This window comes from Aquarana catesbeiana, linkage group LG03 (assembly GCF_042186555.1).
Source record: "Aquarana catesbeiana isolate 2022-GZ linkage group LG03, ASM4218655v1, whole genome shotgun sequence".
Lineage (NCBI taxonomy): Eukaryota > Metazoa > Chordata > Amphibia > Anura > Ranidae > Aquarana > Aquarana catesbeiana.
In genome coordinates, this window is record NC_133326.1 from 741,651,146 (window position 1) to 741,673,976 (window position 22,831).

Consider the following 22,831-nt stretch of genomic DNA (forward strand, 5'->3'; position numbering starts at 1 on the left):
GCGCTAATGAGTAGTGGGACACATGTAACTAAACAAGTGGTAGTGATCCCTATAAAGGAGTGTTAAAGCTTGAAGTGTGAACTTATTAGGTGAATGGTGTTGTTTTGTAAAACATCCCTAAAAAAGGAGATATAACAATAGATAGTGATGGTGAATGCTTGGATATATAAGAGAGTGAATACTCAATAACAACCTGTAGGTTCATTAAAAAACAATCGTGCATGCACTACCATATTAAAGAAACAATACAGCAAAATAATAATGCAAGGTATCTTCATATACTGAATGTGCAGTTCAGCAAAGAAATAGAAATAATGTTCATTTGGGCAAAAGCCACGAGAAAGGACGTCCAGGTCCCTAAAAAGGGTAGACATATATGGGTACTGGAAGTCTATAAATGGGTGGATGGGGTACTTCTAGTAGATCCCACAGACATCTGGGTGTAGGCCGTCTTCATATGAGGTGATTAAGCGCTGGTTCACACAGGGGCAACACGACTCTGGCCGCGACTTTGCGAGGCGACCTGGACGCGACCTGAGGGCGACACCACAGCGCGACTTGGGGCGACTTACAGGGCGACTTCAAGTCGCCTCCAGGACAGGCGACTTTCCAGTGGCCAATCAAACTACCAGCAGCTCTGGGGGAGGGAGGGGTTTGCTTGAAAAAAACATCTTCTCTTCCTGTGAAGTCGCTTCACTATAGACCACGATCCGACTTGTAGGCGACTTCCATTGAAATCAATGGGTACAAGTCGCCTAGAAGTCGCCTTGAAGTAGTACAGGGACCTTTTCTGAAGTCGGAGCGACTTCAGTAGCGTGCATATAGACGGCTCTCATTCACTGACATGGAGTTTCAGATGTCAAGCGACTTGGGGCGACTTGAGGTCTGACAAGTCGGATCCCAAGTCGCGGTAGTGTGAACCGGCACTAAGGGCTGTTTTTTTTTTTTTTTTAACAATAATTTTTATTTAGTTTTTCTGGTTACAAAGAGAGAAAAAGGGGAAGGGGGGTGGACATCGCATATCATACATTGACAGGCAACATAAACTGTGATAAAGCTAATTACAGCCAGGAAAATCATACATTAACCCTACAATTGCAACTCCTATGCATGGCCCAGAAGGGCTAACATGTGGGATGATAAATGTTGTCTCCTATCACCAGTCACCCCCTTGGGAACTCACTGTGACTTGGTGGTGGAATCTTCCCCATAAATCTTTGCATATATCCTGTTTCGTTTTTATTTTCCCCTCCCCCCTGTCCATCTCTGCTTATTATCCAATAAGCCTCCAAACATAACCTAGGAGAAGAAGGAAGTACTTTTAACTGTACGAGTAAAAAGAGTGTTGATACTTGGTTAATGCTCTATAGTTCAACCGCAGAGCGGTTGATTCACATGTACTGTCTAGTTTACTTGTTATAGTTTCCGACTAGTCAAGTCAATACCTAAACCAACTCTTTAATCCAATAATTGGGCTCTCGCGCATGCCCCACACCTCCTCGAGGCATCAGGGGCCCGCGACGCCCATTTTTCTAGCAGAAAGAAATGAAAGAAAGACTGGAGAAAAGAACAGAAAATGCCGTAGTCCAAGAACTGTTAATAAAAGAGAAGAGAAAAGATGAAGAGAGGTGAGTTAAGAGGGGGGGTAGAGGGTGGTGTGTGGGGTGGATGCACTCCTACTAAGTGTGTAATGTTTCACCTACCAGGTATCCTATGAGGTTGTAAGATATCCAATCCAGGGTTCCCATATTTTATTGAACCCAGTTAACTTATCCTTCAAGATTGCCGAAAGGCGTTCATTTACCATTATCCACGAGAGTTTTGCTTTTAATAAGTAAAAGGGAACTGAACAGGACTTCCAGGATTTCGCTATCGAGATTCTGGCCGCCATAAATATAAATGCTATAAGTCTGCGCATTGATTTTGATGCCTCCTCCACTGGGCGTCCCAACAGTGTGTGCGTAGGCGATTTAATTAAATTCACTTGCGTGAGGGAATAAATCAGGTTATATGTTCGTATCCAAAATCTCCTCACTTTGGGGCAAGTCCACCAGGTGTGGAACATAGTGCCATCAGTGTTACATCCCCTAAAACACCGGGGGGACGCCCCTGGGATGAAGGTCGCTATCCTTTCCGGGACCATGTACCATCTCATCAAAACTTTATAGTTCGCCTCAATCAAGGAGGTATTATTAATCGCACTAAGGGCTGTTTTATGGAAATCCTTAGGTGCAAGCAGATTCCTCACTCATGTGGGTGGTTTCAACAAAGAGAAAGAAAAAGCAAAAGGATGCCCTTACCAGAAAAGGTGGACTCACAGGCCGTTGGCGGTGAGTCAAACGAGCTTGTACCGTCAAGCGGTATGGGGTGGTGATCTGTAGGAAGACTTGTGTAGAATCTTGTCAGAAGTCCTCGGGTGGTGTACCAATTTGGGATCGGGAACCCCCGGGATTAGGTTTCGGTCGCCAAGTGACCGTTTCCTCAAAGGCCCGTCATATGAGCGGATAGACAGAAAAGAGAAAAAGACTTCCACATAGTGTAAATCCTTATTTGTAGGAAGCGTTATAGCACTTTATTCAAGAGTAAACTCCAAAAAATTACAAGTAAGGGCGGTAAAATTTCGGCTCAAAAAATAAAATTGATATCAAAGGCATAAAAAGTGGTGTGAAAACAACGCAGTGGGTAGTGGTGGGGTGTAGTCATAGAGACCCGACGCGTTTCGCCTCCAAAGGCTTCTGCTGGGGTATGAATAAGCCCCCCACACAACTGCGCTTTATATATTCTGTTTTACATGCAGTGTAACAGCTGATTAGCGCTGTTACACCGGATAACTTCCGGGTTCGGCAGCGTCACAGGTGACAGGCAGTCACATGGTGTTTTTGTGGCCAATCGTATCTTCTAAAGGCTGGTCAAGAACCAAGCCTCACTTCTGTTCTCCAATCAGCAAAGCGTCACTCCTATTCGTCCTGGTAATCACGTGCCGGTCACGTGATATGTATTCTAAGGAGTGACGATAGGCCGCTCTCGGCCTGCGTATCATAGGAGGCAGGAAGTGGGAGCTTATCGGGATGAGGCATGGAACGCAAACATAGCGGCACTCCATGATATTAATATCTAGTTTAGATCCAATCTTATGTGATGCGGTCTATATCCCGGGAATCCTCAAACTGTCTCCACAATTATATATGGTACAATTGTATAGGATACATATTATGCACATAATCACTAAGGATTCTGAACATACAGGCAAACAATCTAGACAGGTGACTGTATGGTATTTCAGTGTAGTAAGGATGACCTTTATACACATGAGTCGTCCTAATATCACTATATACGGGTTGTGCTTCATGAATGCCACATTGTATAAGCCTCTGCCTTATGATCTATACCTTTTCTTTTTTTGTATTTTGCAATTATTGCACCATTCCAGTTACACATGTCCCTTTACTATCCTTACTACACTGAAATACCATACAGTCACCTGTCTATATTGTTTGCCTGTATGTTCAGAATCCTTAGTGATTATGTGCATAATATGTATCCTATACAATTGTACCATATATAATTGTGGAGACAGTTTTTTGAGGATTCCCGGGATATAGACCACATCACATAAGATTGGATCTAAACTAGATATTAATATCATGGAGCGCCGCTATGTTTGCGTTCCATGCCTCAGCCCGATAAGCTCCCACTTCCTGCCTCCTATGATACGCAGGCCGAGAGCGGCCTATCGTCACTCCTTAGAGTACATATCATGTGACCGGCACGTGATTATCAGGACGAATAGGAGTGACGCTTTGCTGATTGGAGAACAGAAGTGAGGCTTGGTTCTTGACCAGCCTTTAGAAGATACGATTGGCCACAAAAACACCATGTGACTGCCTGTCACCTGTGACGCTGCCGAACCCGGAAGTCATCCGGTGTAACAGCGCTAATCAGCTGTTACACTGCATGTAAAACAGAATATATAAAGCGCAGTTGTGTGGGGGGCTTATTCATACCCCAGAAGAAGCCTTTGGAGGCGAAACGCGTCGGGTCTCTATGACTACACCCCACCACTACCCACTGCGCTGTTTTTACACTACTTTTTATGCCTTTGATACCAATTTTATTTTTTGAGCCGAAATTTTACCGCCCTTACGTGTAATTTTTTGGAGTTTACTCTTGAATAAAGTGCTATAACGCTTCCTACAAATAAGGATTTACACTTTGTGGAAGTCTTTTTCTCTTTTCTGTCTATCCGCTCATATGACGGGCCTTTGAGGAAACGGTCATTTGGCGACCGAAACCGAATCCCGGGGGTTCCCGATCCCAAATTGGTACACCACCCGAGGACTTCTGACAAGATTCTACACAAGTCTTCCTACAGATCACCACCCCATACCGCTTGACGGTACAAGCTCGTTTGACTCACCGCCAACGGCCTGTGAGTCCATCTTTTCTGGTAAGGGCATCCTTTTGCTTTTTCTTTCTCTTTGTTGAAACCACCCACATGAGTGAGGAATCTGCTTGTACCTAAGGATTTCCATAAAACAGCCCTTAATCACCTCATATGAAGACGGCCTATACCCAGATATCTGTGGGATCTACTAGAAGTACCCCATCCACCCATTTATAGACTTCCAGTACCCATATATGTCTACCCTTTTTAGGGACCTGGACGTCCTTTCTCGTGGCTTTTGCCCAAATGAACATTATTTCTATTTCTTTGCTGAACTGCACATTCAGTATATGAAGATACCTTGCATTATTATTTTGCTGTATTGTTTCTTTAATATGGTAGTGCATGCACGATTGTTTTTTAATGAACCTACAGGTTGTTATTGAGTATTCACTCTCTTATATATCCAAGCATTCACCATCACTATATATTGTTATATCTCCTTTTTTAGGGATGTTTTACAAAACAACACCATTCACCTAATAAGTTCACACTTCAAGCTTTAACACTCCTTTATAGGGATCACTACCACTTGTTTAGTTACATGTGTCCCACTACTCATTAGCGCCACACTTTTTATTATTTTTACATTCGCAACGGTCAGATTGCTGTGTCGGCTGCTTCATTTTGTTTTTTCTTAGGAGCTGGAGCAATTTCTACACCTTTTTTGTAATACTTTTCTATGACTTTGGTGTGATTTGAGTGGCATAGACTGTAATGTTAAATCACAAAATTGCAAACAAGTCACTAGGAAATTGCAAGCAAGTTGCACAATTTTGGGATCACAACAGTCTGAACTGAGCCCATGATCTGCAGTGGGCCCCCTTCCTGCCATCTTGGGCCACCTGCAGTGGCAGAATGCCAGGACCCGGTCTGAAGTGCAACCTTTGCAACCCTGGTAGTTCCACCACTGATCCAGACTACAATAAAAACAAAATGTTCATCCAGAAGAGATTTCATATGAAACGTGGATGTCCTACTAACCCATAGTTGCCAACAGTCCCGATTTTCCCGGGATAATCCCGATTTTGGGACCCTCGCCTCGATTGGAGGCTGTCCTGATTCCGGATTTTGCCCAGGGTAATCTGGAATGTTTGCTTTTTCATTTTTTGAACATCTGGCTTCAGCAAAATGGCCGCTACATCGTTCCCCCTTGTGTTCAGTGGAGAGAGGAAGGGGGCTCGATCCGTGCAGCCAATGAATTGGCTTCTCCTCTCACAATACTGAAGCCGGGGTTAGCTGCATGGATCGGCCCCTCCCCTCTCCATTGAACACATGGCGCCGGCCGCTCATGTCATGTTCTTCTGCTCTTCTTGTCTCTGCAGCAATTTAACTTTAATGTACAGGAGTGGGGTTAAGTATATACAGGATGAAGTGGGTTAGCTATATACAGGAGGGGGGGTTAACTATATACAGGAGGGGGAGGGTTAACTAAGTACAGAAGGGGGGGTTAACTATATACAGGAGGGGGAGGGTTAACTAAGTACAGAAGGGGGGGTTAACTATGTACAGGAGGGGGGTTAACTATATACAGGAGGGGGTTAACTATATACGGGAGGGGGGTTAACTATATACAGGAGGGGGTTAACTATATACAGGAGGGGGGTTTACTATATACAGGAGTGGGGAGGGTTAACTATGTACAGAAGGGGGGTTAACTATATACGGGAGGGGGGTTAACTATATACAGGAGGGGGTTAACTATATACAGGAGGGGGGTTTACTATATACAGGAGTGGGGAGGGTTAACTATGTACAGAAGGGGGGTTAACTATATACGGGAGGGGGGTTAACTATATACAGGAGGGGGTTAACTATATACAGGAGGGGGGTTAACTATATACAGGAGGGGGGTTAACTATGTACAGGAGGGGGGAGGGTTAACTATGTACAGGAGGGGGGTTAACTACATACAGGAGGGGTTAACTATTTACAGGAGGGGTTACTATGTACAGGGGGGGAACTATGTACAGGGGGATACTATGTACGGGGGGATACTATGCACATGGGGTTAACTATGTGCAGGGGGTAACTATGTACAGGAGGGGTAACTATGGCTCTGCCTGGGACACTGATGGGCTTTGCTGGGGGCACCTGATGCAAGGAAGGACTCTGCTGGTGGCACTTGATGCAAGGATGGGCTCTGCAGGTGGCACCTGATGCAAGGACAGGTTCTGCTGTTGACACCTGATGCAAGGACGGACACTGCTGGGGGCACCTGATGCAAGGACAGACTCTGCTGGTGGCACCTGATGCAAGGATGGGCTCTGCTGGGGGCACCTGATGCAAGGACAGACTCTGCTGGTGGCACCTGATGCAAGGACAGACTCTGCTGGTGGCACCTGATGCAAGGACAGACTCTGCTGGTGGCACCTGATGCAAGGACGGGTCCGTTGGGGACACCTGATGCAAGGACGGACTCTGCTGGTGGCACCTGATGCAAGGAAGGACTCTGCTGGTGGCAGGTGACGTGGCTAGTGACACGCTCAGGGACACTACTAATTCGGCATTATGTTGAGTTGAATGATTTTATTTTATATTACAATGTAATAATAGAAATAATGCACTTCAATCATCCTGACACCATAACAACCATGGTGCCGGAATGATTGAAGCGCTAACACCAGGTGTTTGGAGTATCTTTATCTGCTGATTGTTAAACTTTCTAGAATACACATATTTCTTATGTTGTGTAGGATCTGGGGCTGCTGTCCCGTCATTCCTCTCTCCCCCTTTCCCTCTCCATTACTCATTCATCTCAGACTCTAACCACACCCCCTTTGAGCCATGCCCATTTAAGCCACGCCCACTATTTCACATAAACCACGCCTATCTTTTGCCGCAGCCCAGTTTTCTATTTATTTTGCTATGCCACGCCTACAAACGCATGCTCCGCCCCCTAATTATTATACAGTTAATTATAATATATAATTTTTTTTGCAATGTTGGCAACTATGACTAACCTGATAATGTTTTGCCATGTGTCGTCTTCTTCTGATTGGCTGGAAATAAGATTAGGGAAATGATTAGTCCTGACAAACCTCTGAAATGTATAAAATAATAACTAAGAGAATTATTAGTGTAGCAGATCCTCCCAGACACCATCATCCCAGCAACCCTCTGTAGATTGGAGTCTCTCCTCCTCCAGGTGATGGGGAGTGTCTTTGTCTGCCTGGTAACATCTCAGCACATTGCAGTGACATGTGACCATGGTGGGAGGACCAGAAAAGCCCCCAATTCTCTATGCAGGTTTACAGGCACACACCTAGAATCTGGAGCCTTGACTCCTCTTTCTGATGGAGGTTCAGGTGGATGCATGAGGCACAAGGCTCAGAACCCCGAGCAACAATCATGAGGGTCTCCTAGGAATACAGCTATAAATATGGAGGTTCTGTATAATAGACAAATGGCTGTGATTGTATTGCTCTGCTCGGCATGCTGAGTGATGTCATAGTGGTATGGTGACCAGGACAGGACTTAGGGTGGTGGGGGGGCCCCTGGGCTTGAGTCACTTTCGGGCCCTTCCTTCTATACATTACTTTAAATAGAACAAAATGATACATACACAAGCTATGTATTAGAGCTACACAATTCTGGATAAACTGAGAATAAAAATAGAGATCACGATTCTGAACAAACAACTAAACAAAATTACATCATTTATGTTAATTGCTGAAGTCTATTAAAAATGTTTAATTAATCTGAATTATTTAAAAAAAATTGGGTTTGAATGAATGATTCAATTCCTCAATCAAATACACTTGTGGTTTCATAGATGAATCAGCAGTGGAACTGGTACCACAACATATCCAAAGCTGGCGTTCCTAGCACTAAGTGGCCCCAAGATACGGGGCCCCAAAATTGGTTCGGAAAATGTCATTCTCTGCTGCAGAAAAGTGCTTGACATTTTCTGAACCGAATTTGGGGCCACGTATCTCAGGGCCATTAGGTGCTAAGAATCCCAAATTTGGTGTGCAAACCCAGTCAAAATGGTTCCATAACAGATCCAAAGTTGGGGTTCCTAGGATCAAGTGGCCCCGAGATACGGGGCCCCAAAGCCGGTTCGGAAAATGTCATTCTCTGCTGCAGAAAAGTGCTTGACATTTTCTGAACCGATTTTGGGGCCCTGTATCTCGGGGACACTTGGTGTTAGAAACCCCAGCTTTGGATATGTTATGGTGCTAGTTCCACTGAGTTTGCACATCAAATTTGGGGTTCCTAACACTAAAGTTGCCCCGAGATACGGGGCCCCACATTCGGTCAACTGTGTCCATCTGCACCAATGTCATTTCGGGACCATTTGGGTTCAGAGACCCCAAATTTTGGCTGCAGCTAGGGGGCATCTAGGAACCCTTAACTACTGAGTTTGAAGTTCGGGGGACCTATGGCTGCAAATGGGCACAGTGAGGCTGCAAATGGGCACAGTGAGTGCCCCTCTTTTCCACTTAGAGTAGCTGTGCATTTCTCACCCTCATCTTATTCTCGGGTCAATAAGTTTTTCCCATTTTTTTGTGGTAATTTAGGGCCTCGACTTATACTCGGAACGACTTATACTCGGAACGACTTATACTCGGAACGACTTATACTCGAGTATATATGGTACTTTTAAAAGGTGACTGGTACCGCAGACGGTGTTACATGTTAAAAAAAACATAATAATCTATTTATATGACCACTGATTGAAGCTTGAAGAACTTTTTTTTCCCAATAAATAAATAATGATTAGAAAAGTTCAAAGTGATCATGTGTTTATTGCAATGCACAAATGTCTTGGTCAGAATGAGAATAAAACACTTATTTACCTGGAAAACATATTGAAAAAGCAAAATAACTCATTGAACAAAGTGCAAGATAAATGGTGTGTGTGTGTAGTATGTAAGTGAGTGTTGTAGTGAAAAATCTAAACTATGAACACAAATTAGAAATGTACAGTCAATAAAATAAAAATAGTACACTATCATATCTTAAGAAAGGCTGATCATTTAAAACAACAACAGGCAAGGTAGAGAAAGAAAGAGAAAGGTGATCAGGTTATGACTTCATGCATGTCATCTCATTCTGAAGATAATAACATATTACTATTTAGAAGTGGCATCTTCTGCATTTCTTCAGCAAAGTCTTTGATCAAATCAGTAAAATCCAGTTTACATAGAAGGTCACTCTCAATTGACATCAGAGTGAGATGATTTAATTTCTGCTGTACAATTGTGGATCTTATGCCGCGTACACACGAGCGGACTTTCCGGTGGACTAGGTCCGATGGGATTAGTCTGGCGGACAATTCGATCGTGTGTGGGCTCCAGCGGACTTTTTGTTCCCCAAAAGTCTGACGGACCTAGAAATAGAACATGTTTCAAATTTGTCCGACGGACTCGAGTCTGGTCGAAAAGTGCGCTCGTCTGTATGCTAGTCCCACGGACAAAAACCGACGCTAGGGCAGCTATTGGCTACTGGCTATCAACCTCCTTATTTAGTCCGGTGTACGTCATCACGTACGAATCCGTCGGACTTTGGTGTGATAGTGTGTAGGCAAGTCCATTCATTTGAAAGTCCGGCGGACCTACGCTGCAAAGTCTGTCGGAAAGACTGTCGAACCTAGTCCATCGAAAAGTCCGCCCGTGTGTACGCGGCATTAGTCTATTTTTTACTAGTTTCAGTTTGGAGAGACTGCGCTCCCCACTTGCATTTGTGATTGGTAATGTCAGGTAAAGTCTGAGAGCGACATCCACGTTTGGGAAGATGGTCTGTAGTTTTCTTTTTTTAATGCACAGAAGAAGTTCCCTAGCAGATGATGGCTCATCATGGCAGATGAATTCTTTGAACTGGATGATTTCTTCCCAAAATTCATTTTCCAGGTCAATGTGGTATCTCTTCTGTAGATCTGCTGCTTTTTTATGAAGATGTTCTGCAGAGAGGGTAGATATGTTGTTCAGGAATCCAAAAGTGCTGTTGAGGTCATTATAAGACTGAAAACGGCGATCGAGTTCAGCCAGCAGCCTATCCATCACAACTAGAAAGACACCAGATGAGAACCGTTCTCTTCCTGATAAGTGAACCTGAGGTGTTGGAGACTCACCCACATGAGTCTTGTGTTTTCTTTGTCTTTGTGTGTCTTGTTTGTATGTTGCTGAAACGGTGGGAGACATCGCTTTTGCTCGGTCTTCAAACACATCAAATTCACCTCTCATATTCCCGCAGTGACTTCACCAAATCAACAGCATTGCACAGGTCCAGATCCACAGCTTGAAGTGCAACACTTGTCCCATGAAAGCTTTGTAGAACATAATTCCACATAGTGAAAAGAAAAGCAGTCTCAAGCCTGTTCATTTTTGTATGCAGTGACCAAGCATCATTTTGTGTTGTTGGGTTCTGTTTGCTGTCTTCTGCAATGTTCATCAGTGACTCTTGAATATTGGCAGAATTCTTGCACAGTGCCTTGGTGGCCTGTGCATGCGCAGCCCACCTGGTGTCAGAGAGAGATTTTTGTGTCTCAATGCGGTGGTTTTCATTAGGCTGCAAACCTGCAGTTACCACCTTCCATCTAGCTGTGGATTTCGAGCAGAAGTTGAACAAAGTCTGAATGAAGTTAAATTTGTCTTAACTTGTCTATATATATATATATATATATATATATATATATATATATATATATATATATATATATATATATATACATATACATATACACTGTATCCTGTGTAGCTAAATCTGACTGCAGGCCATTGCTTGTGTACGTTTTCAAATACACTTTTAGGCAGGCAGGCAAGTGATTCAGTGATTTGCAGTGCATTAAATAAATATACAGTCTCCAACATATATATATCCACTGCATTCCAGTCTAGCCAAGCCTATATCTGACTGCAGGCCATTGCTGGTGTGCGTTTTCAAATACACTTTCAGGCAGGCAGGCAAGTGATTCAGTGATCTGCAGTGCATTAAAGGGGTTGTAAAGGTAAAAATTTTTTCACCTTAAAGTGGTTGTATAGTCTTTATTTTGACTTTTACCTACAGGTAAGCCTATAATAAGGCTTACCTGTAGGTAAAAAAAATATCTCCTAAACCTTTACGGTTTAGGAGATATTCCCCTTGCTATGCGCCGCTGACTGCAGCGGCGCATGCGCACAGGGGATTCTCGGCTGAAGCCCGGCAGCTGCCGGACCTTGCCGAGTAAGAAATCTCCCGCGCGCATGCGCGGGAGTGATGACATCGCGGCTCCAGCCACTCACAGCGCTGGAACCGCGATACCCGGAAGACACGCCGAGGCAACATGACAGCTCCCTCGGCGTGGACCAGGTAAGATACTGACGCCTCGTTCTAAGGTAAGTATTTCATAATGAGCTAGTATGCGGTGCATACTAGCTTATTAAGCCTTTTGCTTTACAGGGTTAAAAAAAAAAAAAAAAAAATTGCGGGTATACAACCGCTTTAATGCATTCTATGCATTAAGGTGAAAAAACTTTTGACAATACCGCCGCCCCCAGCCCCCCCGTTTTACTTACCTGACGCCTCGAATCTTCGCTGCTCGTTCTCGTCATCTTCATTGCAGCTCAGCCTGGTCGCTGATTGGCTGCAGTGGATGGATTGAAAGCAGCGCGGCCATTGGCTCGTGCGGCTGTCAATCACATCCGATGACACGGCGCGCCGGGGGGTGGGGCCGAGTGATACAGCGAGCGGCTATAGCCGCCGGCTGTATCACGGGAGCGTGCCCGCAAGCACTCACCACCATGCGAGGGAGCTCGCATTAGGGTGGTTAATGCTTGCGGGGAGGAGCTGAAACAGCCGCCGAGGGACCCCAGAAGACCAGGTTCGGGGCCACTCTGTGCAGAACGAGCTGCACAGTGAAGGTAAGTATAACATGTTTGTTATTTAAAAAAAAAAAAAAATTACCTTTACAACCCCTTTAAATATATATACAGTCTCCAACATATATATATCCACTGCATTCCAGTCTAGCCAAGCCTATATCTGACTGCAGGCCATTCCTGGTGTATGTTATCAAATACACTTTCAGGCAAGCCAGGCAGGTGATTCAGCGATCTGCAGTGCATTAAATATATAGTCTCCGACATATATATATCCACTGCATTCTAGTATAGCCAAGCCTATACCTGACTATAGGCCATTCCTGGTGTACATTTTCAATGATACTTTCAGACAACAGGAGGGCGGTAGGCAGCCCCTCACCTCCTCCAGTACTTCCGCACCAACATCCAGCCCGTCACCCACACCACTCCAGAAGTTGTGGCAGCCATCTGATCCCTCCATCCTCCAGCAAGCTCTTCATCGCGACATCAGTACCATCATTAGATCACCCTTCCTTCAAGCAACTCTGTCTTCCTCACCATGTGCAACTTCTAATACACAGCGGACGCCATCCACAGGCTAAGAAACACTGCCTCAACTTTACCAACCGCCACTCAAAAAAGACTAAAAAAAGAACAATTACTAAGGACTAGGGATGAGCTTCGAGTTCGAGTCGAACTCATGTTCGACTCGAACATTGGCTGTTCGCAAGTTCACTGAACAGCGAACAATTTGGGGTGTTCGCGGCAAATTCGAATGCCGCGGAACACCCTTTAAAAGTCTATAGGAGAAATCAAAAGTGCTAATTTTAAAGGCTTATATGCAAGTTATTGTCATAAAAAGTGTTTGGGGACCCGGGTCCTGCCCCAGGGGACATGGATCAATGCCGTTTTTTCAGGAGCAGTGATTTTAATAATGCTTAAAGTCAAACAATAAAAGTGTAAAATCCCTTTAAATTTCGTTGCTGGGGGTTGTTTATAGTATGCCTGTAAAGGGGCGCATGTTTCCCGTGTTTAGAACAGTCTGACAGCAAAATGACATTTCGAAGGAAAAAAAAACATTTAAAACTACCCGCGGCTATTGCATTGCCGACAATACACATAGAAGTTCATTGATAAAAACGGCATGGGAATTCCCCACAGGAAAACCCCGAACCAAAATAAAAAATAAAAAAAATGGACGTGGGAGTCCCCCTAAATTCCATACCAGGCCCTTTAGGTCTGGTATGGATATTAAGGGGAACCCCGGCCAAAAAAAAAAAAAAAAAAACGGCGTGGGGTCCTCCCAAAAATCCATACCAGACCCTTATCCGAGCACGCAACCTGGCAGGCCGCAGGAAAAGAGGGGGGGATGAGAGTGCGCCCCCCCTCCTGAACCGTACCAGGCCACATGCCCTCAACATTGGGAGGGTGCTTTGGGGTATCCCCCCAAAACACCTTGTCCCCATGTTGATGAGGACAAGGGCCTCATCCCCACAACCCTGGCCGGTGGTTGTGGGGGTCTGTGGGCGGGGAGCTTATTGGAATCTGGAAGCCCCCTTTAACAAGGGGACCCCCAGATCCCGGCCCCCCCTGTGTGAAATGGTAAGGGGGTACTTACCCCTACCATTTCACTAAAAAACTGTCAAAAATGTTAAAAATGACAAGAGACAGTTCTTGACAATTCCTTTATTTAAATGCTTCTTCCTTCATCTTCTTCTTCTGGTTCTTCTGGCTCTTCTGGTTCTTCTTCCGGCATTCTCGTCCAGCATCTCCTCCGCGGCGTCTTCTAACTACTTCCCCTCGGGCCGCTCCGCACCCATGGCATGGGGGGGGGCTCCCGCTCTTCTCTTCATCTTCTTCATCCTCTTCTCTTCTTCCTTCTTCTCTTCTTCATTTTCTTCTCCGGGCCGCTCCGCACCTATGCTGGCATGGAGGGAGGCTCCCGCTGTGCGTCTCTTCGTCTGACGGCTCTTAAATAACGGGGGGGCAGGGCCACCCGGTGACCCCGCCCCCCTCTGACGAAGGTGACTTGACGGGACTTCCCTGTAATGTCACTCTACGTAGGATTACCCCAATATCAGCTTGCGCGCTTACAACTCATCCAAAACACGGCGGCAAGACTGTTAACAGGAAAAAAAACCCTGGGAATCCATTTCCCCCTCCCTAAGGAGCCTACACTGGCCAACCGTAAAGAATCAGATCACATTCAAGACCCTCTGCCTCACTCACAAATGCATACAAGGAAACGCTCCGCTATATCTCCGAGAGAAAATAAAACAAAAACACTACACACCTAATCGCAGTCTTCGATCAGCTAACCAAAACCTCCTCATCATTCCCAAATACCGCTACAAAGCAAAAGGGAGAACGAAGATTCGCAGTCCAAGGACCTCGGCTATGGAACGCTCTTCCGACCTACATCTGCATGGAAGAAAACCATCAGGCCTTCAGGAAAAAACTAAAGACCTTCCTTTTTTAAGAAGCTGACAACAGAGAACGAATCTAGCACCTTGAGGCGATTCAGTTCGCATTTGCAGCACTTTACAAATCATTCATTCATTCATTCATTCATTTCATTCATTCATTCATTCATTCAGACAGGCAGGTGATTCAGTGATCTTCAGTGCATAAAGATATATATACAGTCTCCTACATATATATCCACTGCATTCCGGTCTAGCCTAGCCTATACCTGACTGCAGGCCATTCCTGGTGTAATTTTTCTAGTAAACTTCAGGCAGTGTTTTGCTTATCCAATTTTACAGCATATCTGGAAGGCCACCAAGGAAAGGCAGATGCTCACAGGCCACTAAAAGAGGGCAAGCAGGCTCTATGTCCACAGCCAACAGTGCTGATCATGGACACGGTGCATCCTCAGCACGTGGCCGTGGGGCACGCTTGTCCTTTTTTTCGACAGCTGGCCGTGTTGAGGCACAACATGCAGAAGGGTTGGTAAAGTGGATCACAAAGCCATCCTCATCCTCTGTCACCCAGGCTAAGAGAAGTTTGACTGCCAATGCAGCTGCCAAAGTGGCCTATTCTATTGGCTCAATGCCATCAGTCACTCCTTCCCTAGCCCCACCATCATGTCCTGAGGAGTCCCCCGAACTGTTCGACCACAGTGTCGGGTACATGCTGCAGGAGGATGCGTAGGGTTTTGAAGGCTCCGATGATGGTACCCAGGTTGAGGATGAAGGCAGTAATGTGAGCCCAGAGAGAGGGGGTGCCCAAGAAGGACAAGAAACTGGAAGTCATGTTCCCCCAGCTGCCGCATACTGCCAGTGGTGAGGAGGGAGAGGATGATGAGGTCACTGATTCTACATGGGTGCTGATAGAAGATAGGAGGAGGAGGAGGAGGAGGCACATCTCCAACGAAGCAGGATGCCCTCCAGGGGCCAGCTTAAGGACAGCCAACAAACTGCATCACACCGTAGAGCTCCGCATGTGCAGGGCGCTGCTGACTCTGCACGTTTTTTAAAAGTTCTTTGGTGTGGGCCTTTTTTGGGACGTGTGCAGCAGATTGCATCGTTGCTGTTTGCAACATATGTCTGAAGCGTATCAAGCATGGCCAAAACAGCAGCCGCTTGGGCACCACATGCTTGACCAGACATATGTCCTACTCCCATGCAGTCCGTTGGCAACAGTACCTGAAATACCCACACCAAAGAACAAGGCGGACCTCTCCTTGCTCCTCATCAGCTTGGATCTCCAACCCCACTATACCTTCAGTCCTTTCAGAGACCTGCACTGAGAGGAATGAAGGTGTAGAATTAGGTGTCCCATGCACTTGCGGGCAATCTGCTAGCTATGCACCTAAATTCGATTGTAGCAGGCAAATTTCCCTACCCCAGTTGCTAAATCGTCGAAAGAAATTCGGTCCCAACCATCCACATGCTCAGCGGCTGAATTGCTAGCACTCCAACTGCTGCCTTTTCAGCTGGTAGACTCTTCTCAGTAGCAGGTTCCCAAACGCCATTTTTTTCTCAGAAGGCCATTCCGGCTCTCTACCGGCATGTGGAAGGCAATGTCTTGGCCTCGGACAGGGCAGTCAGCAGTAAGGTGCATATTACCTGATCCTGACCTAGCCAGCACCCACTGATAAGAAGGGGATCCAGCGGTTCGTGGGGTTTGCTAATTTTTATAGCAGATTCATTAAGAACTTTTCAGCTATCATCACACCCATTACTCAACTCACCAAACTGGGTGTTCGTTTCTGCTGGTCTCCTGTAGCCCAGACTACTTTTGAGACTCTTAAAGGACTGTTTACATCTGCCCCTGTACTATGCCATCCAGATCCGGCACTGTCTTATATCCTGGAGGTAGACTCTTCCAAAAGTACAGTCGGGGGGTTCTGTCCCAGCGTCAAGGTCTCAAAAATTTAATCCATCCGGTAGCTTTCGTCTCTAGGAAACTTGCACCTGCGGATAGGAATTATGACGTAGGTGATCGGGAGCTTCTTGCCATAAAAGCCGCTCTTGAGGAGCGGAGGTACTTGCTAGAGGGAGCAGCTCACCCAATATTGATCTAGACAGATCACAAAAACCTTGAATATTTAAGGACTGCTAAGAGATTGAAACCCCGCCAAACCCGAGGAGCACTTTTCTTTTCATGGTTTTTATTCCATATTACCTATAGACTTGGATCAAAGAACATCAAGCCTGATGCACTGTTGCGCATGTTTGAGGATCCAATGGACTTACCGGTATCAGATACCATCCTATGAGCAGGAAATTTTCTGTTACTGCAGACCGATCTTTTGTCACAGCTGAAGCAGGCATCCGCTATTACCCCTAATCCTATCAGGGATATGTTACAGGCAAGAGAGGGACTTCTTTGGAAGGGGAACCGAGTCTTCATCCCAGAAGCAGTCCGGATACCAGTTCTGGGATCCTGCCATGACCATCCCGTAGCAGGTCACTTCGGCATTCGCAAAACAATAGAATTAGTACAATGCACATTCTGGTGGCCTATTCTGGAAAAAGACTGCAAGAAACACATTACCTGCATTCGAAGTAAGAGCACCCGAAACAAGGCTTGGGGTTTGCTCAGACCTCTGCCTGTGCCCGACAGGCCGTGGACCATGATTTCCATGGACTTTATAGTTGAACTGCCACCCTCTGAGGACTGTACAGCCATCTTTGTCATAGTTGACCGGCTGACTAAGATGTCCCATTTCTTACCTTTGAAGGGTACACCCTCTGCTGTAGAGACTGCTCTAGTGTTTATTAGGGAAATTGTTAGACTCCATGGGGTACCCATCGACATTGTCTCTGATGAGCAGTCCAATTTACCTCAAGATCCTGGAGGGCACTATGTGAAGCCTTAAAAATCAAACTTTCAATGTCATCCGCATACCATCCGCAGTCTAACAGTCAAACCGAACAAACTAATCAGACGTTGGAACAGTACATCCGTTGCTTCACGTCATTTGTTCAGGATGACTGGGTATCACTCCTACCCCTAGCTGAGTTCACTTATAACAATCCCTGTCATGCAGCCACCAAGCAATCTCCTTTCTTTTCAAATTATGGCTTCCATCCAACCTTTTTGCCCGACCTTGTCCCTGAGTCTTCGGTACCAGCCGTCCAAAGTACTGTGAAATTCTTCAATCGCGACAACAAGCTGCTGCAAGAGGCCATGACCAAGGCACAGGAAGATAATAAGAGAGCTTTTGATAGAAAGAGGAGAGGGGAACTCATTCTGCAACCAGGGGACTAGATCTGGTTGGCTACAACCAATCTGAGACTGGCCTGTCCATAAAAAAACTAGCTCCTAAATTTCTAGGGCTGTTTCCCGTGAAGAGAAGGATTAATGATGTTTCCTTCGAACTATCACTACCGATATATTTCAGCATAAATCCAGTGTTCCATGTGTCTTTGTTAAAGCCCGTGGTTCCCGATCCGTTCCCTAATCGGGGGTCTAGACCACCTGAACCAGTAATGTTCAATGAGGACAAGGAGTCCGAGGTGGAGGCAATTGTAGACTGCAGGAGGAGAAGGGGTCAACTGCAATACCTAATTAAATGGAGAGGTTATGGGCCAGAGGAAAACTCCTGGGAACCAGAGCAGAATGTACATGCCATGGACCTGGTGAATGCCTTCTTCTGCAGTCATACCCTGAAGAGGAACCAACTGGGCATCCAGGGGCTGCCCGTAAGGGGGGGCAATGTCAGGGAAGTCTTCTGCGAGGTACAGCTGCCATTCTCAGGGGCACTCCTGTGTGCAGGCGCCAACAAAGAATACACAGAACAGCCACGGACGCATCAGTGAACGAGCATGCGTGTGCACGAACACGACTGCGCATTCGCGTATGCTCGTGCCTGTCATAGGAACTGGCGCCAAATGCCCTATTTAAACGCAACTTCAGAACTGGCTAATTGCTGCTTGGTCTACAGCGTTACCTGAAATCTTGATACCTGTGTTGTTTCATGATACCGTTCCGGCTTACTCCCTGACTCCGCTCCTGCCTGCTGTTGTACCTGATCTGCCTGTCTGTTGCCAAAACCTGCCTGTGACCCAACTATGCTCCTGCCTGTTGTTTGTACCTGATCTGCCTGTCTATTGTCTACTAGGCTCATCTGACCCTGCTTCCTGTTGTGCATCCCAGCTTGCCATCTGCCAAGTCTGCCGGCCTGCCTGCCACCTCCCCTGCCTGCTACCAGCCAAGTCTGGCTTCCTGCCTGTGAGTTCCTGGCTACTACCTGCACATATTTCAGGACTGATCTTAGGCACTCTTACCCCGCCGTGCTCCAGCGCCAGCTATCTCACTATCAGCAGCCCTTGAGCCAGAGCTGTACGGGAGGCCTTCCTCTTCACGTCAGGCTCACCCACTGGGTACGTGACACATAAAAAGGGAACTGAGGTTATTCATACCCAATTGAAAGAAGCTGGACCTGCGTCCAATTGTTATAGCCAGTTTGTCCTTCAGCTATTGGAGATCATCCTAACATGCAACATATTTATGTTTGGTTCCTCCCACTTCCTCCAGGTACAGGGGGTGGCTATGGGGACCAAATGTGCCCCCTCCTATGCCAACATGTACCTGGGGGGGTGGGAGAGAGAACTTTTTGCTAATGATCATTTATCGGATTTACTTCAGCATGTCATTTGCCTGGCACAGGTGTATTGATGATTTTTTAATTTTCTGGTCAAGCACGCGGGATGAACTCTCAAGGCTGATGGACCTATTGTCTATTTATACCTACAACTTGAATTCTACAATGGAATGTAGTCAGGAGAAGATTAATTTTCTGGATCTACAAATCCATGTTGATTCTGATGGAACCCTCCATTCTTCCCTTTATCGTAAGCCTTCTGCAGGCAATACGATTTTGCAAGCCAGTAGTGCACACCCACAACCTTTGTTGGATAGCATTCCTTATAGTCAATTTCTATGACTCAGAAGAAATTGTACTTTAGATGCAGACTTTCATCTTGCAGCGAATGATCTTTCTCTTAGACTACACCAAAGAGGATATAGTTGATCCCTTTTGAAAAAAGCATTTAACAAAGTAGTTAGATTGAATAGAAAGGAGCTTATCCATTCTAAAAGACCTTCTAAATCTAACCAATCGGTCTGCATCATCACCCAATTTTCCAAGCAACATACTCAGATGAGAGCTGTTTTAGCCAAATTTTGGCCTCTACTTACCGCAGATAATACAATTAATAAATACATCAAACCCTTTCCTGAGATCACATATCGATGGGCTCCTTCTATGAAGGATCGCCTGGTAACTAGTCACTTTATGCCCAGGAATTTGGATAAGTCTATATCTGTGGGTACATTCCCCTGTGGTCGGTGTGATGTTGGTTCCTTTATCTCCAATTCTAGAGATGTTGTTCTTCCCAATGGTTGTATTTATACAGTTAAGTATAGGGTCACGTGCAAAACCGTAGGAGTTTTCTATTTGGCTACATGTCAGTGCTGATGCTTTTATGTCGGTAAGACGAAACGTCCTTTCTTTAAGCAAATTAAGGATCACATCATGCCTTTATTTAAATGGTTAACTACCACTGCTCTTGATTAGGGATGAGCCTAACACCCCCCGGTTCGGTTCGCACCAGAACCTGCGAATGGACGGAAAATGTGCAAACGTTAGAACCCCATTGACGTCTATGGGACTCGAACGTTCAAAATCAAAAGTGCTCATTTTAAAGGCTAATTTGCATTTTATTGTCCTAAAAAGGGTTTGGGGACCCGGGTCCTGCCCCAGGGGACTTGTATCAATGCAAAAAAAACTTTTAAAAACGACCGTTTTTTTGGGAGCAGTGATTTTAATGATGCTTAAAGTAAAGAAAAAAAAGTGAAATATTCCTTTAAATATCGTACCTGGGTGGTGTCTATAGTATGCCTGTAAAGTGACGCGTGTTTCCCATGCTTAGAACAGTCCCTGCACAAAATGTCATTTTTAAAGGAAAAAAAGTCATTTAAAACTGCTTGCGGCTTTAATGTAATGTCAGGTCCTGGCAATATGGATGAAAATCAGTGAGACAAACAGCATGGGTAACCTCCAGTCCATTACCAGGCCCTTTGGGTCTTGTATGGATATTAAGGGGAACCCCGCACCCAAATTAAAAAAAGGAAAGGTGTGGGGCCACCAGGCCCTATATACTCTGAACAGCAGTATACAGGCAGTGCAAACAAGACAGGGACTGTAGGTTTGTTGTTAAGTAGTATCTGTTTGTAATTTTGAACGGGTACATTTTTAACGTGTTTAGCTCCAGCCAAAAAATCTTGTTTAAGCTTTTTGGAAAACATAGGGAAAGGTTATCACTCCTGTGACATTTGTTTTGCTGTCTGTGCTCCTCTTCAGAAGATTTCACCTCACTTTTTGTCCCAATGACAAATGTTTTTTGAAAATTTGGGTTTTTTTGTGGAACAAGGATTGGAAAGCATCAGTGGAAAGGAGAAATGTTTTTCCCATAATAACTCTTACAGGAGAGAATTTCCCTTCCTAGGGGTAGATTTCATCTCACTTCCTGTTGTCTCCTTCCGTTTGCAAGTAGGAGTCATTTGTAAGTTAGATGTTTGAAAGTAGGGGCCTGCCCTATATACTCAGCAGAAATTTGGGCCTTAGGTGTTGTTGTGGCCAGAACACTGTAAGCCCTCACAGGGCCCTGCTGTGAAATATTAGATCAAGAATTGTAATTACATGCCCCTGTTGAACAGGGGCAGAAAAATTGGGCCTTTGGTGGTGGTGGTGGTGCTGGTGCCACAACACTGTAAGTCCTCACTCGCTCTTGGTGGGCGCAGAAATGGGCCCTGCTGTGAAATATTAGATCAAGAATTGTAACTACATGCCCCTGTTGAACAAGGGCAGAAAAATTGGGCCTTTGGTGGTGGTGGTGGTGCTGGTGCCACAACACTGTAAGTCCTCACTTGCTCTTGGTGGGTGCAGAAATGGGCCCTGCTGTGAAATATTAGATCAAGAATTGTAACTACATGCCCCTGTTGAACAAGGGCAGAAAAATTGGGCCTTTGGTGGTGGTGGTGGTGCTGGTGCCACAACACTGTAAGTCCTCACTCGCTCTTGGTGGGTGCAGAAATGGGCCCTGCTGTGAAATATTAGATCAAGAATTGTAATTACATGCCCCTGTTGAACAGGGGCAGAAAAATTGGGCCTTTGGTGGTGGTGGTGGTGCTGGTGCCACAACACTGTAAGTCCTCACTCGCTCTTGGTGGGCGCAGAAATGGGCCCTGCTGTGAAATATTAGATCAAGAATTGTAACTACATGCCCCTGTTGAACAAGGGCAGAAAAATTGGGCCTTTGGTGGTGGTGGTGGTGCTGGTGCCACAACACTGTAAGTCCTCACTCGCTCTTGGTGGGTGCAGAAATGGGCCCTGCTGTGAAATATTAGATCAAGAATTGTAACTACATGCCCCTGTTGAACAAGGGCAGAAAAATTGGGCCTTTGGTGGTGGTGGTGGTGCTGGTGCCACAACACTGTAAGTCCTCACTCGCTCTTGGTGGGCGCAGAAATGGGCCCTGCTGTGAAATATTAGATCAAGAATTGTAACTACATGCCCCTGTTGAACAAGGGCAGAAAAATTGGGCCTTTGGTGGTGGTGGTGGTGCTGGTGCCACAACACTGTAAGTCCTCACTCGCTCTTGGTGGGCGCAGAAATGGGCCCTGCTGTGAAATATTAGATCAAGAATGGTAATTACATGCCCCTGTGGAGCAGGGGCTGAAAAATTAGGCCTTAGGCACTGGTGCCACAACACTGCACCCCTCACAGATACTCTAGTTGGAACGCAGGAACGAGCACTGCTGCAAAGTATTGCATCAAAAATTGTAATTACATGCCCCTGTTAAACAGGGGCTGAAAAATTAGGCCTTAGGCACTGGTGCTGGTGCCACAACACTGCAACCCCTCACAGATACTCTAGTTGGAATGCAGGAACGAGCACTGCTGCAAAGTATTGCATCAAAAATTGTAATTACATGCCCCTGTTAAACAGGGGCTGAAAAATTAGGCCTTAGGCACTGGTGCTGGTGCCACAACACTGCAACCCCTCACAGATACTCTAGTTGGAATGCAGAAATGAGCCCTGCTGCAAAGTATTGCATCAAAAATTGTAATAACATGCCTGAGACCTGC

The 22,831-nt window shown here is 45.6% G+C and overlaps 2 protein-coding genes across 3 annotated transcripts in view; one reads left to right on the forward strand and one right to left on the reverse strand.

Annotated features, from left to right (window-relative positions):
- LOC141133875 (NACHT, LRR and PYD domains-containing protein 12-like) overlaps window positions 1–22,831 on the forward strand; it is a 981,044-nt gene that overhangs the window by 496,091 nt on the left and 462,122 nt on the right. The window lies entirely within an intron of this gene.
- Window positions 1–22,831, reverse strand: part of LOC141133876 (NACHT, LRR and PYD domains-containing protein 3-like) — a 169,760-nt gene that overhangs the window by 84,943 nt on the left and 61,986 nt on the right. For both annotated transcript variants that reach the window (XR_012243130.1, XM_073623468.1), the window contains exon 4: window positions 7,408–7,446. Coding sequence is in view for 1 of the 2 variants with exons in the window: in XM_073623468.1 (XP_073479569.1) it covers window positions 7,408–7,446 (39 nt within the window). In the remaining variant the exon portion in view is untranslated. The remainder of the gene's footprint in view (window positions 1–7,407; window positions 7,447–22,831) is intronic.